Raw genomic sequence first — 16,343 nt, 5'->3', positions numbered from 1 at the left:
ACACTAAGTATCCGATGCCAAAGGACTCTCATCTCATCCAAAAAAAAATAAAAACAAAAAAAATAATGGACTCTTTAATTTATGAAGCAATCAGTTTGATGTTTTAAGGCTGGATTTTCTTTGAATAAATGGGATATTTGAAATGCCTTTTGTGTCTAGGTCGTCTCTTTTTTTCTTTTTTTCTTTTTGAATTAACTTTCCATTTGTTTCCATGTACAACATTTCCTAGCGTTATTTTTCGGAAAAGCTATTGATTATTGCGTTTGGTTTGCAAAAAAAAAAAATCTTTATTTTTTGGTTTTGGGTGGCCTTTTGGAGGTTGGTGCCTGCAGGTAGGGGTAGGCAAATTTGGCTCAAATATGCACTACTCGACCCGCATCATAATGTGAAAACTAGATTTTAGTGTTAAAATTGCGGATTTGGGTTGGGTATTTGATTACCCGTGCAGACGGGGTGGGTCTCGAGTATAATTTTTTTAGCATCCCAAGTACTCACGCCTGCTCCACCCCACCCGCCTCGTACCCTTTAACCCTAAAACCTAAAATCCTAACCTTGTTGCTACACAACACTTTACCTAGCGCCACTCAGCCTCCTCTTCTACAGTCACTCCTCCGCTTAGCCAGCGTCCAGCCTCTAGCTTTATCTCTCTTTGAATCTCTTTCATTCTCTCTCTCTCTCTCTCTCTCTCTCTCTCTAAGCCTCTTTGTTACAAAAATGCCAAGCAAATAATACATGCCCCGCCCAACCCCACTCTGAAAACCCGAGACTCAGTAGATTTTGTTTACGATAACAGGTCTCGGGTATAATTTTTAATATCTACATGTTGCAGGCACCATGCGGGGGGGTGTTTGAAATGGTCAATACCTGGCTCAATCCGACCCACACCCACCCCTACCTGCAGGAGAGGGAACCGGATTGTGAAGGATTCGATATTGCGGAAGAAAGGATAATGTATGAAAAATGCTATAGTATGGGTGTTAAACATAAAGAGTGGTTTGAAAGAGAAAAAAGTTACAGTTTTTTTATGTGCTCATCATTTATTAATATCTGAAAGTTGTAAAATCGAATGAAATGAAGAACCTCAACATTCTTTATTTGAGAATTAGATATTAGGCCACTAAGGGGGTCATCATAAAAGAAATAAAATAAAATAAAAACTCAAGTGTTGTTGGGACATTGACCCATTTTTTTCATTTTGTATACTTATCGCTTTTGAAATAGGATATCGGATATCCAGTTGACCCATCCTCAAAACAATTAGGATCCTCGTATCTATTACAAATCATTTTCCAATTAGACTTTGTTTATCTCTACAGTGAAATGGCAAAAAACAGCCGCGACTTTCGGCACCCTTCGTCGAATACTAATAGCAAAATCTGGCAAACTTCGGTAAAAAAATTCCGGTGATCAGAGGCGAACTTGGGCGATGGATTCCAACTGTCATTGGCAAACTCTAGCAGCATACGACGGAATCCAGCGATCGGTGGCGAATTGCAGCCAACGACAGATTCTAGCAACCGCTGACAAACTTCCGTAGTAGTGGCAAATAAATTGTGAGACAAAATACGTGCAAGAATAAGAAGCCCAGACTCAAAAAATAGTTTGTGGTTTCAAAAAATGGGAAACTATGAATGGTCAACCAAAAATATTTTTAGTTTGACCATTATCTTAGATCATACCACACACCCAAAAATAGAGAAAACGTTTTTCAAAAAAATATTTTACGTCGAAACAAATGAAGCTTTAGATAACTATGAAACAAATACCGATAGAGTACTACAACTTTTGCTACAAGCCCATGTAATACTTACTACGTTAATCACTAAACAATTAAATTTACCTATCAAATTTTATTGTTTAATTTTTTTTCACTCATGTAACACTACCACTTGAGTTTGTAAAATAGTTATATAGTAAAAGTTGTATCACATCATGCATTTCCCTTATGGTAAACATAAAAAATGAGGGAAACAAACAAAACTTGAGGGGAAAGCAAGGTGGTGCAGTTGCTTTCATTTGCATTTTTTTTTTAACGAATGTGAAAATTATGAAACCCTCCTATACGGCAAAGCTTTTAGCTTTAAGATTTAGATTTGAAGTTTTAGCGAAATTTTTACCATCATTCACTCCTCTAAACAATGTATATGAGATCAAAGAGTTTTGTAGCACAATAAAACGACATGGGAACCATGGTAATAGGGTGGGAAGCTATTGCCCCTCAATTTTTTTAGAATTTTCCTATATCCCATATATTTTCTTCATTAAACCTACAATTTTGATTATCCAAAATTATCCAATTATATCTCCCCAAAAATAGCTTAAGCAAAAAGAAGGTTAAATGAATGCCTTTTTTTTTTTTTTTTTTTTTCTAAGCAAAAGGGGTAGGTCAGGGAGACCAATTGTGGCTATCCTAACTGAGCGTGACCATAGTAACACCTACTTGCTGAGAGCCGCACAGGAAGGGCCTAGATGGTGAGAACCGCAGGTGCTCCCTCAAGTCTGACTTTAGTCATAGCCTAACCTAGCCCCATCAGGGCATCAATGAAAATTCAAGGCGACTAATACTAATCAGGCATATGTAGGGATTCTCCATTGCGAAAATTTGAACCCACGTTCTAATACATGCTCTGATCACTTAAAAATTTTCTTGGGCCATTAAATCACCACCATTGCTGGTAAATGCGTTTGTTAATACATTTTGGAGGGTGTTTTTGTTTGAAAAAGTAACTTGGAATTGTTTTTTGTTTTGATTCTTTTGAATGTTTTAGAGTGTTTGTTAAGTGTTAACAATCTAAGCTTCTTTTTCAATTACAAAAAATATAATAAAATAAAATAAAATCTAAGCTTCTTTTGTAAAAGCCCCACTCAAATTTAATTATTTTTTACAAAATTTGTAGGAATGGTCGGTGACTAGAAAACTCAACATAAAAAAAAAACCCAAAATAAATGGAGTAACTAGCCCACTTTCTTTTTATCTCCTTTTACTAGCAAACACAAATTATGGCTACTTCTACTAAACCCATACAAAGATCGTAGTCGTAGGTATGAAAATCCCAAAACTTGCTTTGGCTTTAGGAAAATAAGAATTGTTCTCTTTTTATTTCTTTGATCTCCCAAACAAAGATTTATGATTCTGCCCTCAGAGACACCTTGAATTTGACCCAATAATCAGCTGCTTGGTTGGAGATCGGGAACACGGGTAAATTTATGTTTGGTTATATTCCTCCCAATGAATATCTCATAGCATTCTCATTCAGTTAACTAAATGTTACCGGGATGTTAAAATGAGAATAAATGTAGCTGCATTCGGGTCGAGTAAAATTTGGTGAGCTGCTCCGGTGCTTTGGTAAGCATTGTTCACTCACCAAACTTTATTAATATCTAACCTTCTCTCTCAATAAAGAAAAAAGAAATTCTTGAGAAATAATATTTTTATATCACCTTAACTTACTTTTCTAGCCATGAAGGAAAACTGGCTTGGCCAGTGGCTAGGTGATTCTTGACTTCACCTTCCTATACATTAGTCAAGAACCTTCAGCATTAATGCACATAAAATGAGCCAGTCTATCCACAGAATTTTGGCTGCCCCCTACACTAAACCAATTCCTACAAAGAAGAACTCATTTAGCTTGAACTATATAAACTTCATTTCACATTTCATACACCTCATAACCCAGGCCTAACCAGCCTTGTGGTCGAATCATCAAACAAAAAGCCAGCCCCAGAAACCGAATACATCCTCCCCTCCTCCCCCCTCAAATGACCTTAGCAAAACATAAAAACAATGCGTCCACGACACTGCACAAATTACCACTGCAGATAGTCGGATGGCAGAGATGATCTAAATAACTGCAATACAAGTATTTCAAGGGCGAAGGTGTTCTTTGAATCAAGTAAAGGTAGTTCTACCAGATGTGTTAATAGTTTGGTTCGAAACATGCATTGTGCTCATCAATGGTGGCCCATGCAAGAAGCAATAACCTATGTTGCACATACTATATGGATAAGGCAAGACCAAACAAAAATGTCATAAATGGCTAACACATGATACTAAATGCAAAACGTTTTTGGAGCTAGGCCAAGTCAAGGAAAGGACTTTCTCATCAAATTCAGTTTTCAAACAAGTGCTATTGGATGAAAGATACCCAAATAAAAACCACGCTTCAAAATTTGCTAGCGTCTGGGCGGTCTGTATCTGATCACCAAAAGATAACAAGCAAGCCAGACAACATACTAGAAGAAGGCGATGTATTCCTAATTTTGTGTGTTGCTTGTGTTTTTCGCTTTACAGCATGACTGGTCAGATAATATACATCCATTTAACCAAGCTTTTGTTCAGAGAGGAAGAGATAGAGCTTTTTGAATTTTAAGTAATAAAGTAATGAGGCTTTTGGTACATAATATATATAAGTGCAATAGGAAAAAAGTGAAAGATCAGAAATCAAGAATAGGAGAAAATTGAGTATGCAAAATGTATCTTACTACACTTACAATATGAACATGTATCTGAGAGAAATTTACAAGAACCAAATCTAATTTGTCAAGACAACGACAAATGCTTTATGATGCATTGTCAACTGGCAAGCTTAAAGGCATCAATGAAGAGACCATAAGTGAAACCCATCTTGAAATTGTTGAGAAGAGCAAGGGGGAATGTTACCTTTGGCCGGCTGTAATAAAACTTTGTTGTATACTCTGTCAGGAGAACACATACAACAGCAGCAATCACATCATTTACTCCTAAAGCTCCAAAGGACAGAGAGATTGTCTGTGCAACATAAAAGCCACCCAACAAAGAGATTCCCCCGAAAAGAGCCCTCCGAGAGGGACTTCGAAAATAGTTCCTTGAGAGCTCTGGCACGAGTCTGATAATTTCAACTAGTCTTTGAGGCCCTCCATTCTCTTGCACAGCTCGGACACGAAGAAGCCCGGGTGAGGATCTCAAGGTGGAAATTCCATGTTTCCCACGAGAAACTCTGGTTTGAGGACTCAAGCCCGTTGTCAGGATGCCTATCGAGATGAAATTCACAGAATGTGCCATTTAAAGTATCACTACCAAAAGGGCCAACCAGAATGCCTATCCTGGAAAAGTTGAAGGCCAGCTCATTAGATAAGAATATATTAATTGGCAAAGACATCAGAAAAATACCCAGGCAAGACATACACCAACAGAACATGTGTATTAGTTAATAGCAGGAATAATAAGAGACTACAATATGGTTATTTCACTTTGCCTGAATTTCCAAAATTTTCAAAAGCAAAAACAAAAATCTTTGCTTCATTATGCATAATTTCATATTAAGTTGACATGCTTCTTAATACACATGTAAACAGGTAACACAAAAATGAAAAGACTCCGGCTCTGCCATGGCCAATTCCATTCATATATAATCCTTCACCACCCCCACACATATTGCTCTAGACAGCCTATAAAATCACATTTCAATTACTCCCAATACATCAATTCAATTAGCAAGATATCTTGGTTCATTAGCACAATGAGGAACTTGGTAATGTCAACAGTCCCCATCAGATGTCCTTAATCAACAAGCTAATTTTTTTTTTTTAAAAAAAAAAGAACTTAATTTGTGTATGTATGTTATACACTCCTTCCCTATCCGAAAAAGCACATCTAAACCACAACTTCACCATAGTCTTCTTGATTCATTTCGATATTGTTTTATTTGTAGAAAACTTGATATCATACCCTTATATCCCAACAACTGATGGTTTTCCAACTACAATATGTAAACCAATTAATTTCTGAAACAACTTTCCAAGAAATAAACACATCAAATACATCGTAGAGATGAATATTCCATATGAAAAATGTTGGGTTTTGAATTGCCAAATTCAGTGACAAAATACATTCATCTGCAATCCCGTCAGCAATGCATGCATACGAGGTGTTGTGTCAAGAGAAGACTTAGAATATGTGGTTAAACTTAATCAATCATAATAAAAGACCTATATGATATGGTTAAGTTTAATCAAATCAGAATTCTTTAATTAGAGTTAAAATAGGATTTGATTAAATTTCGTATCCTGCACATGTATCAGTATTCGAACTATAACTTTCGGCTCAAGAATCAGATTGAAGCGAAACCAGCGGCATTGGAAAGCTAACATAAAATTATACAAATCTTTATGAAATAAGATTTTCAAAATTCGAAAAGTTAGCCATGCCAAAATCGTCACGCAAGATAAGGAAGAAAATTTGGATGAATCCTATTCCAACTAGAACTTGTTTTTCTTCCCATTTCAATTAGTACTAGGTTTTCTTGTAGTCTATATATAGAGAGCTGTTATGCACGAAATGGTAAGGAATTCCACATAAGAATTTCATGTGCTAAGAGAGCGTTTAAGATATTGAGCATCAGGTTAGTCTCTCTTAGAGTTAAAGGTTGTCTTCATCACAGGTCATAAACAACTGAAGCCTACCGGAGTTCCGATAAAGGAGATCACGTAGAAGGATTGTGTCAGATGTTCTGGAAAGGGCTACTGTGATAGAAGTCAAGTGGGTCACTTGTCTTATACAAGAAAGTGTCAACTTCAAAGGTTTTGTAAGTGTGAACTTCTTGTAATCCTTATTATTTTCCTGATTTAGTTGATTTCCTGGGTTTGGCTGCCCTGAAGAGGTTTTACATTTTAGAGAGTTCTTTAAATGGTTTCCTCTTCGTCACCAAAACATCTGTCTCTCCTTGATTTACTGTTTTACATATTTTGGTGAATGATTTTTTAATTCTGCGTATTATTTGCATACACCTATTCAACCCCCTTTTAGGTGTCGTTTGTAGTCGTATATAAATTTTTCAAAAAACAATGCAAAAAAATTGATTATACAACTTAATATACTAGCAAGGTCACTTCTTGGCAAAATCAGAAACTTTTTAACACTATATTCACCTGAGTCAAGTCAATTAACAAAAATACTAAAACTCTAAACCCAGAAAAAAATTGCAAAAACAGAGCTAGTTCTAGAAATTCCAAATGCATATACCAATGAATGATCCAAACATTAATTTAATACAAAACCCATCTGCAATTTTATAAGAATTCCAAAGAAAATTGAATTTAGTCCAACCAAAATTTTGAGGAGGATAAAAAGAACAAATAGCAAACCTCGATTAAAGGAACAGGATAAGCTATGCTTTCAAACACAGAGGCTTCGCTAGCTCCATTTCTCTTCGTTCGTGTGAATGAGAGAGAGAGAGAGAGAGAGAGAGAGAGAGAGTTGCTGAAGTGCTCGAAAGAGGAGTGGTCCAGAGGACTAGAGGAGGAGGGTGGAAGCGCATGTGCGCTCACACTCAACGCATCGTTTTACTCTCGCAAAATGAAAAACGCATCGTTTTGTACGTATGACTCAACAGTTCCGGAAAACGACAGCGTTTGTGGCAAAGTCCCGTTAGATAACTTGTACGTGAGCAACTCCAGCAACGTTAGGTAAAATACCTTGAAACAAAAAAAAAAAAAAAAAAAAACACTTGTTCAGTTGTTCAGCTTCAAACTCAAGCATTGACTTTCCCTTCCCAGGTTTCCCATATTTGAATAAAAATAAATAAAAAAACTCAAGCATTGATTGAACCAAACTGAGCCAGAAAAAAACCAGAAACAGTACCAAGACTAAATAGCAAGAGAGAAAGAGATCTAGCCATCTAGGAAGAGAACCGTCAACTAGGAAGAGAAAATACCGATCAACTCCTCTGTTTGCCCTCCACGCCAACCAGCAATTTTTCCCCTCCATTTCCGGCGAGATCGCCGGGCTCCAAGCCCAACCCCAGCGACAAGAGTGAGAGAGAGGAGAGGGAGAGAGAAAAGGAACCGTTGAGGGGGGGAGAGAAAATGAAGAGAGAGAAATAATAAAAAAAACCTTAAAGATTGCAAAATGTTGCTATTTCTACGAGGCTTAGCCGTGAAAACTGTAGACACGCTATTAAGACTGATTAAGCTATAGTTTAATATTTGATCTGTCAAAGCATTAATGACTCATAGTGATTAATACTAATGGGTGAAGCTAAACACAACGGCACGCCAGCAATTTTTTTTTTAATATTAAAAATTAAAAAAAAAAAAAATAGCCTGACGTGCTTAGCACGCCGGGGTGCTTAGAATCACGGCCCAATACTAATAGACTAAGAATTGAATCCTAATACATGGCCAACCTCATACAAATTCTCTTGAACTCAGAACTCAGCAAAATTGCAAAATTGAATGTAATTCTGATTTATTGTCCTGTAATAGCTTTTGGAGTTCATAAATATTAAATAATTCATTTGATTGTTAATTCATTCTAATAATATATTCTCAACGGACGACTTAAAAAAAAAAAAAAAGAGAGAGCGAGAGAAATATTAGTATTATTTTCTTTGGTCAACCCTAAACTCTAGAAATATGGTGCTCACTGCTCACGATGGTTGATGACGTCCTTACAAGAACGATACTTTAATCATATTGGTTGATGGTTGATTAGGGTTAAATGCTTCATTACTATACTTTGTCGCTTCTGTCAGACTTATTAGATTTTATTTTATTTTTCAAAGAAATAAATATTTTGGAGCATTTAGCGAAGTTTAATACAATTTAATCCAAAGCTTAAGGATTACGCTATCTATTCGCCAACGGACAGCTAGAGTAATGCTACCGAGGCTGCACCAACCTTTCCGTAAGGCATCCGGAATTTGATGAGCTGGCATGGTAAACTCTCTGCCCTGCCACAATGCTCTCTCTCCTCCACTCCACACCTTCGCCCCCACCACCAACAGCCACCGGTGACGCCCACACATGCCACCATAACGAAATCGGGTTCTGGTTGGTTTTTTAATGTTTTCATTCAAGGTTTGTTCTTTACTCTTCTGTTGTATTGTATTTGTTATGTATTATATCTAATAACTTGAATTCAAATAGTTTGTTTGAAATTGCGTTAGAAAGTTTAAGAATGCTAAAAATTTAAAAAAATATTTTTTTAACTTTTTCATTTTAAAAATAACCAAAAACGCATTTTTGACAAAAGTTTAAAAATAAAATTTTAGTCAAAAATAGTATTTTTAATTAAAAAAATCTATTTTTCGAATACAATTACAAACCTTTTAGAAAAATTAGTGGGCGAGTTTTCTTTTTTCGGATTTTTAATTCTGATTTTACTATAAATAAGACGAAAGGAATAAATAGCCCACAAATTTGTTGAAAAAAAAAAACACGAGTCAAAATTTGAATTACACATACAACCAAATTAGAATTGGAATTTGGAAGTTTTCTAGCATGACTTATTCCACATCTACATAAGTTGGTCACGACCATATTCTTTTCACATATATATAGGAACAAAACAACGTGTTTTTTTTTTTTATTATTTTGTAAACTTGGACCATTTTAATTAGCCACATTAATCAAACAAACTATATGAGAAAATATTTTTTTTTATATGAGAAAGTATGGTTAATTATTTTTTTGGTTTTTCCGTGGGCTAATTATTGACTTTGCTAATTCAATCAGCAGAAGGTTCGGGTTGGCCAAAAAAAGAAAATAATAAATGAAAAGGAGGTTCGGAAAAGAAAAGAAAAATGCAAAATTCTCAGTTTCCAAAAAGAGAATTACAGCGAGTGAGTGTGGGGGGATATGTGATTAAACAAAATTAGAGTCGGTCTTGAAGTCCGAGAAAAGGCTTTTTCCCATTTCAAAAAAACAGAGGCCAAACAACAAGAACAAAGAGCTCGCAAAGGAGAGCCCCACCCACAGGAGGGTCTGTCTTGAGGAGGCAGCGGCTAACCACTGCTCCAACGGGCTTCTTCTTTCGTGGTCCTCCACCTCTCTTTCTCTCTCTCTCTCTCTCTCTCTCTCTCTGACAAGGTCCCTCTCTCTCTCTCTCTCTCTCTCTCTCTCTCTCTCTGTATGTGTATGTGTTTGTCTGGCAGTTTGTTTAGAATGCGGGTTTTGTTTTTTACTTGCCTGGATTGTTGAATGGGAAAAGTTGGATCTGGGTTGGTTGCTTTTCAGGTGAATTGTAATGGGTTTGTGTTGATTTTCGTTGTTCTTGTTGGTTTAGGGTTTTTTAGCTGATGGTTATGGGTGCTTTTGTCGTTTGGAGGTGATTTAGGTTCTTTTCGGGCGTTTGTGGGATTAAAAGGTTTAAATTGGACAATTGTGGGTACTGTACTGTTGACCAGAAGTGGAAAACTATACTTTTTTCGTTCCTTGTTGGTATGGTACAAATTTGGAAAATTTGCGATTTACTTAAAGATAAAAAAGAAAAGAAAATTTATGTTGGGAATTGTTGCATTCTATTCTGAGCTGGATTTGGAGCTTGACAAGTTCCTTTTTTTTTTTTTTTTAATGAATTTAATGATCCGACCAGTAATTTTGTAATTGGGTTTTCTCCATTATTATTATTTTTTTCTTTTGTAATTTAATCTAAAAAGAGTAGATAATTTGATCCGAGTTTCGTCGCATTTTTTCCTGCTTTGCAGATCCGGGTGATCCTGATCCAGTAGGGATTGAGAGGAAAGAGTTCAAGCTTTTGTTGTTTTTTAGGGTGGTTTCGTATTCTTCAAGGTAAGCCTCGCCTCGTCATCAACCTCAACAACTTTCTAGAGAAGCTCTTTAAGATTTTGACCTGAAATGTGGTCCTGTTGAACGGATTTTTAAGCAAAGGGGAAAGAAATGAAAATCAATCTTTTGACTTGAAATTTTGGTGAGATTTCTGGAGGAGTGTAATGTGAATAAGTAGACGAAACCGGGAAGCATAAGCTCAGATGCTGATTGGTATCTTTTGATTGTTTTTGGGGGCAGGAAATTGCTATGGCTGTTGCCAAGAGCAACAGCAGCAGCGAACCACTCACACAGCCGTGCAATTGTTATAAAGTCGAGAGCTTGACTGAAACCATTTTGGATGCAAATCAAACGTCAAATTTAAAAGATCAGTACATTCTTGGAGAGCAGTTGGGTTGGGGTCAGTTTGGTGTTATCAGAGTGTGCTCTGATAAGTTGACCGGGGAGGTTTTAGCGTGCAAATCGATTGCTAAAGATAGATTGGTTACACCAGAAGATGTGAGGAGTGTGAAGCTTGAGATTGAAATAATGACCAAGTTATCTGGGCACCCGAATGTTGTAGATCTCAAGGCTGTGTACGAGGAGGAAAACTATGTTCATTTGGTGATGGAACTTTGTGCTGGAGGGGAGCTCTTTCACCAGTTAGAAAAGCATGGGCGATTCTCTGAGTCTGAGGCCCGGGTTCGTTTCAGGCATCTGATGCAAGTGATTTTGTATTGTCATGAGAATGGGGTTGTTCATAGAGATCTGAAGCCCGAGAATATCCTCTTGGCCACAAAAGCCACATCTTCTCCGATTAAATTGGCGGATTTTGGTCTTGCAACCTACATCAAGCCTGGTATTTTCATATTTCTTTGGTTTTCTTTGCAGATTATTGTTTCTTGTTTTGTATTAACTAGTCTTTCCTCAAGAAAATTTTGAGTTATTCAATATTTTAAGCATTTGGGTCCTTTAAGCAGGGCAGAGTTTGCATGGGCTGGTTGGGAGTCCATTTTATATAGCTCCGGAGGTACTCGCCGGGGGCTATAACCAGGCTGTCGATGTTTGGAGTTCAGGCGTTATTCTTTACATTCTTCTTAGTGCGATGCCGCCGTTTTGGGGAAAGACAAAGTCGCGCATATTTGATGCTGTTCGGGCTGCTGATCTGAGGTTCCCTTCTGATCCTTGGAATCGCATATCAGAATCTGTTAAGAATCTCATCCAGGGAATGCTTTGTATGGATCCTTCTCAAAGGCTTACTGCTGAGCAGGTCTTGGGTAAGTTGGATGCTCACCAAGTCATTGTGTGTTTACTGGTAGTGGCATAATGCTCATTTTTCTTTCTGTATATTTAAATTTAGGCACCCTGGTTAGGATTCTGGTGACATATTAGGAACGTAGATAACATGATAGCTATAGAGTTTCTTTAATAGTATCCTCAATCTCTTGAAAAGCTAGAATGTCTATTTGAAGCTTCTAGAAATGAGGTGGACAAACCGAGACATATGTATCATGAGCACATCCCAATATAGCTGTGTTACATATAGATGATTTTGCATTCAAGTAGGCTTCTTCTTGCCATATATTTTTGAAGTATGTTGATTCTCATAAAGGAAGTACATTATGTTTTGAAGGATGTCTTTTGAATTATTGATGAATGTTATTATTTCATGCTACGTTGTTAATGGTCTTTAGCTAAAATTAGGAAATTGCATGATATGGATGTGGCCTCGCTGTTATTTCTATAAGCTTTGATTGGTTTGAGGCAGGTTATTTCTGCAGTAAATTTGTGTTACTAGGCCCAGGGATTTTTTTTTGACTTTTCTCCTGACTTGCTAACTAATTAGTGTCCTTTTCTCCTTTGTTTGAAGACTTTCTCCCCCGGCTGCTGGCTATAAGTATAATTTATGTTACTCTTCTTTTGTAGATCACCCCTGGATGAAGGACATTGGCCCTAAAGAGCCAAGTGGATGTGAAAACCATGGTTGTGGAGAATGGGGCGTAGCTGGTGGCTCTTTTTCCACCCCGTTTATGTCGAGGAATCAGGACATCAGCTTTGGCACTGGATCACCTATTACATGTGATGTTGAATCACCTACATTCACATGTAGATCATCCTTTTCCTCTTTCCTGGCTGAACCAGAAACACCTTGTACTGCATCTGGCGGGTTTTCTTTCCGCAGCAGTGATGATTCCAACGCCATGGAATTCTCTTCCCCTGTTCCCACAATATCCAGTTTTGCATTCTTCAGCCCTGGTTCTGCGATTGAACAAGGGAGTTGTGCATTAGAGTTTTCAACAACAAGTATTCCCAGAGTAGATGCAATTCAAGGAGGTATGCGAGTTTGGCATCTTCCAACTCTCTACAACATCTCATAGAACTTGTATCTAAAATCCAATTTTTGCCCTATTATGCAGAGGCAAGCTTGGGGAAGCTGCTAATGCTGCCGGATTCTACTCTTTGCTTTGCGCATGAGGGAAAAGAAATGGAACGCAAGGAAGCTGAAGTTAAAAGGTCAGGAGAAACGTTTGGGTCTAGGATGTTTTGCATCCATAGCAAGAGGAACCATACAATTGGACTTGGTGAGCGTGAGCAACTTGATCTCATGGTGACTGAATCAGTCATCCGTTGGTCGTCATGCACGCATCTTCCCACGTCTCTTAGATCTTCTCTTGTATGCTAAAAGCATGGATGCTATCGTGTTGTATTTTATTGGCGCCGTTGTCGCTAAACCTGGTGCTTAGTGCCAGATTCGGTTTTGCTTCATGTAGTGGTGGCCTGAGTGGTTTCTATCTCTGATTTGATGAGTTAGTGTTAGTTTTTGGTTTTTTCAACTGGTAGTTACTTTAACAACTTGTGGCTAATTGACTCTTGGCTTGTGTATAAAGTTGGTGTTTTTCAGTATTAAGTTTTCCAAGTTTCATATCATTATTTTGCTGGAATTAAATTCTTCTTTTTTCTTTCACATGTATGCAAGTAAGATGTATCCCTACAATAAGAGTGTTCATTTCTTTGCCCTTTCTTGTATTCCCTAAAACGTATAGCATTTCCTTGTTAGCATCTTGGCAACCAAACAAAACAAAGGAGCTATCCATTAGAGTGGAAGGGTCAAAGGCTTCCAAAAAGATGTCAAATTATTACCCGTGGTCTGAAGTGAGCTAGTCTAGATTGGGCAAAAAGACAGAATCACATGCCTATGTTGGGCTAACCCCATTTTAAGAGACACAGAAACAGCTTGGGTCATTTTGATGTTTGCCCTCAAATTAAATATGTTTATTTTGTCTCTGGCCCCCCAAAAAAGCAGGAAATTTTGTGGATGGAAAGAGTATGTGGATAGCACTTGCAATTGGATGAACATTATCCTTTGGAATGTTCTAGTAAATATGTAATGTCTCTAGAAGGAACTCAATGGATATTGGCCATCAGAATCTTTCTATCATTTGGCTTTGTAAAAATAACGTTATATACACGCTACCTCATCATTCATCAACAACTAGAAACAAAACGTTATATATCAAAGTAGTGCTACGCGTCACACCTTGGGTGAACAGTATGTACGAATTCACTATTTCAAAATTTCTTTTATCTTTTCTTTTAAAATCTATACATACTGTTCACTCACGCCGAGTGTGGCATAAATCACTACTCTATATATCAATATCGTGCCGGGGTCTTCACAGAATTCTAGAGGATCATTTTAATGTCAATTGTATGGAGCAGAGACAATTTTCAACATAAAATTAGTAAATTAGGGTTTGAAATTTGATACGTTTAATTAAATGAGGCAGGTTAAAATTAATCTATATATACTTTTATATCTATATCTCGACACAACTCTAACCTAACACACGAATATGAATTGCCACCACCGTTACCTAAAAACATGTCTCCCTACATGCTACCAATCAAGAAAGTGCTGTTCAGAACTTAGAAAACATATATAGTTGTTTAGGGACCTCTACTTCATTATTCTTGTTACAATTGTCACTGTCGGGAATCGGTGGCACGCAAAATATAATGCACCAGTGAGTAAGCATAGCAAGATTTTCCAAAATAAGAAGGATGAGGTCGTGACTCTAGCAAAAGCCAGCCTCACATTTTGGTGTGTATTTATCTAATTTCACTAAAAAAAAAAGGGGGGGGGTGGGGGGACTCTTTATGCTTTGGTTATTCCACGTGGACTTCCTTATCAGAAAGAACTCCACAATCCATTTCCTCTCTTCTTTGAACTCAGACAAAACTAGGCACCAAATAATGTTCTGTAAACTAAACTCCTCAAACCCTCCATTTCTGTGCAAATTTCAGACAAAAAGTCCAAAGCTTGGACAAAAAATTGTCACCTGCTCTTCCAACGGTCAAAAACATCGACAACTTACAAGTGCAGCCGCTGAAACCCAAGTCCTGAAAGCTGATGCTTACAGTGTTAAGTTCAGGACTCTGGGAGCTTGCAAGCTTGGGATTTCAAGATATCCAGATTTTGAATACGACGCCGGAGGTGGAAGAGGAAGTGGGTCTGGTACAAAGGTCACGGATGGAGAGTTGGATGATGAAATTTCAGTTTCATTTGACATTAAAACACTCTATATACCTCCATTGTCGAGTGCAACAACCAGGTTCTTGGGGTTGCCATTGCCACCATTTCTGCAGATTGAGATCGCCCCAGAACTCTTTCAAGGGAGCATTGATAGAGAATCTGGAAAGGTAAATTATATATGCCAACTCTCACTAATTTTTTCACCATTCAAATGAGCAGGGGTAGTGTATGTGCGGCTGCATGCCTATGCATGTTTTGATTGGAAATTATGCATTTATGTTGGAAGCAAGTTCGTTGTCATAAGGTAGCTTCCCTTGAATTTGATTCCACGACCACACCAACTTAATATTGCAGCTGTGTTTTTTTTTTTTTTTTTGATGAATAAAATTTTCATTCCAACACGAACAAAACACCCAAACACACTGACAAGAAAGCTGGAATTCAGTTCTTTACATCAAACAACGAGAAACCAAACTCAAATCGAACGATTACAAATAGTCTCCTACACAAAAAAAAAAAATCACTAGCTAAAAAAAAATACTTCCACCCATCAAAGAAAAAAGAGTTTCGTCACCCATTTTGAACCAAGATACTCAAAAGAATGCTCAAATTCTCACAAATCTTAACATTTTCAACGGTATGCTTGAGTATTGCAGCTATTTTTTCATGCAGATTGATCTAGAATTCATGGCCAAGTTCTGGTTTTCTGTTGGGACTATCTATAGAGCTCCTCCACTGCTGGTGAAGACAGTTTTGACATCTGAGGAGTCAAAAGGAACGATAAGAAGTGGAAGAGGAAAGAGATTAGATAAAGATGGGAAGTGCAGATTAGTTGGGGTGGCAACTGTTGATCCTATTGATGATTTCCTAATGAACACCTTCCTTGGCCTCCCTACTGAATGCCTTGCTAATCTGAATGCTGTAATCTCCCTTTCCAATTCTTCGTAAGATTTCAAAACCACAACTTTTACCACTGTCAAATCTGTTTTCATGGGTGGCCAAAATCACTCATGTGAATAAGAAATGAAGCATTGATGGTATACACTTCCCAAAGAGCAAACTATTTGTTCTTATTCCTCTTTTGAGTTCGTTATTTTGTTTCATTGCTGTACTTAATATCGATATTGTTTGTGGAACTATTTTTTTTCACTGTTGCAATTAAGAAGTCAATGGGGAATTTCTTTCTTATCCATTACAGTTTGAAGATGGTTAAGATTGAGATTGCAGAATGGAAGGCACTTAAGTAAAATTCTAGTGTTTTATCAACTCCTAATACTTGTTTATC

At 37.2% G+C, this 16,343-nt stretch overlaps 3 protein-coding genes across 6 annotated transcripts; 2 read left to right on the top strand and 1 right to left on the bottom strand.

Annotated features, from left to right (window-relative positions):
* Positions 1 to 4,424: 4,424 nt before the first annotated feature.
* Positions 4,425 to 7,846, bottom strand: NPQ6 (YCF20-like protein (DUF565)). 2 transcript variants are annotated; one of them, XM_059595777.2, is made up of 3 exons: positions 7,692 to 7,845; positions 7,123 to 7,452; positions 4,425 to 5,082 (listed from the first exon to the last, which is right to left on the bottom strand). In XM_059595777.2, exon 3 carries the CDS (start codon positions 5,039 to 5,041, stop codon positions 4,574 to 4,576), a length of 468 nt encoding a protein of 155 aa, XP_059451760.2. In that variant the 5' UTR covers positions 5,042 to 5,082; positions 7,123 to 7,452; positions 7,692 to 7,845; the 3' UTR covers positions 4,425 to 4,573. The 2 variants fall into 2 exon arrangements, with proteins under 2 accessions (XP_059451760.2, XP_059451761.2); XM_059595778.2 differs by lacking the exon at positions 7,123 to 7,452 and having other exon boundaries at positions 7,692 to 7,846.
* Positions 7,847 to 9,662: 1,816 nt separating this feature from the next.
* Positions 9,663 to 13,428, top strand: PEPKR1 (phosphoenolpyruvate carboxylase-related kinase 1). 3 transcript variants are annotated; one of them, XM_059594487.2, is made up of 6 exons: positions 9,663 to 9,846; positions 10,464 to 10,548; positions 10,786 to 11,383; positions 11,502 to 11,801; positions 12,451 to 12,858; positions 12,942 to 13,428. In XM_059594487.2, exons 3-6 carry the CDS (start codon positions 10,795 to 10,797, stop codon positions 13,205 to 13,207), a joined length of 1,563 nt encoding a protein of 520 aa, XP_059450470.2. In that variant the 5' UTR covers positions 9,663 to 9,846; positions 10,464 to 10,548; positions 10,786 to 10,794; the 3' UTR covers positions 13,208 to 13,428. The 3 variants fall into 3 exon arrangements, with proteins under 3 accessions (XP_059450470.2, XP_059450473.2, XP_059450471.2); XM_059594490.2 differs by having other exon boundaries at positions 9,664 to 9,846; positions 10,464 to 11,383; positions 11,505 to 11,801; XM_059594488.2 differs by lacking the exon at positions 9,663 to 9,846 and adding an exon at positions 9,904 to 9,993 and having other exon boundaries at positions 10,464 to 11,383.
* A 1,249-nt stretch (positions 13,429 to 14,677) lies between these two features.
* Positions 14,678 to 16,248, top strand: LOC132182472 (ATP-dependent Clp protease ATP-binding subunit). The gene is made up of 2 exons (XM_059595728.2): positions 14,678 to 15,225; positions 15,731 to 16,248. The coding sequence occupies exons 1-2, from the start codon at positions 14,683 to 14,685 to the stop codon at positions 16,004 to 16,006; spliced, it is 819 nt and encodes a 272-aa protein (XP_059451711.2). The 5' UTR covers positions 14,678 to 14,682; the 3' UTR covers positions 16,007 to 16,248.
* Positions 16,249 to 16,343: the final 95 nt, after the last annotated feature.

This window comes from Corylus avellana, chromosome 5 (genome assembly GCF_965113065.1).
Source record: "Corylus avellana chromosome 5, dhCorAvel1.hap1.2, whole genome shotgun sequence".
Classification (NCBI taxonomy): Eukaryota; Viridiplantae; Streptophyta; class Magnoliopsida; order Fagales; family Betulaceae; genus Corylus; species Corylus avellana.
This window is presented reverse-complemented; position numbering and strand designations above follow the sequence as displayed.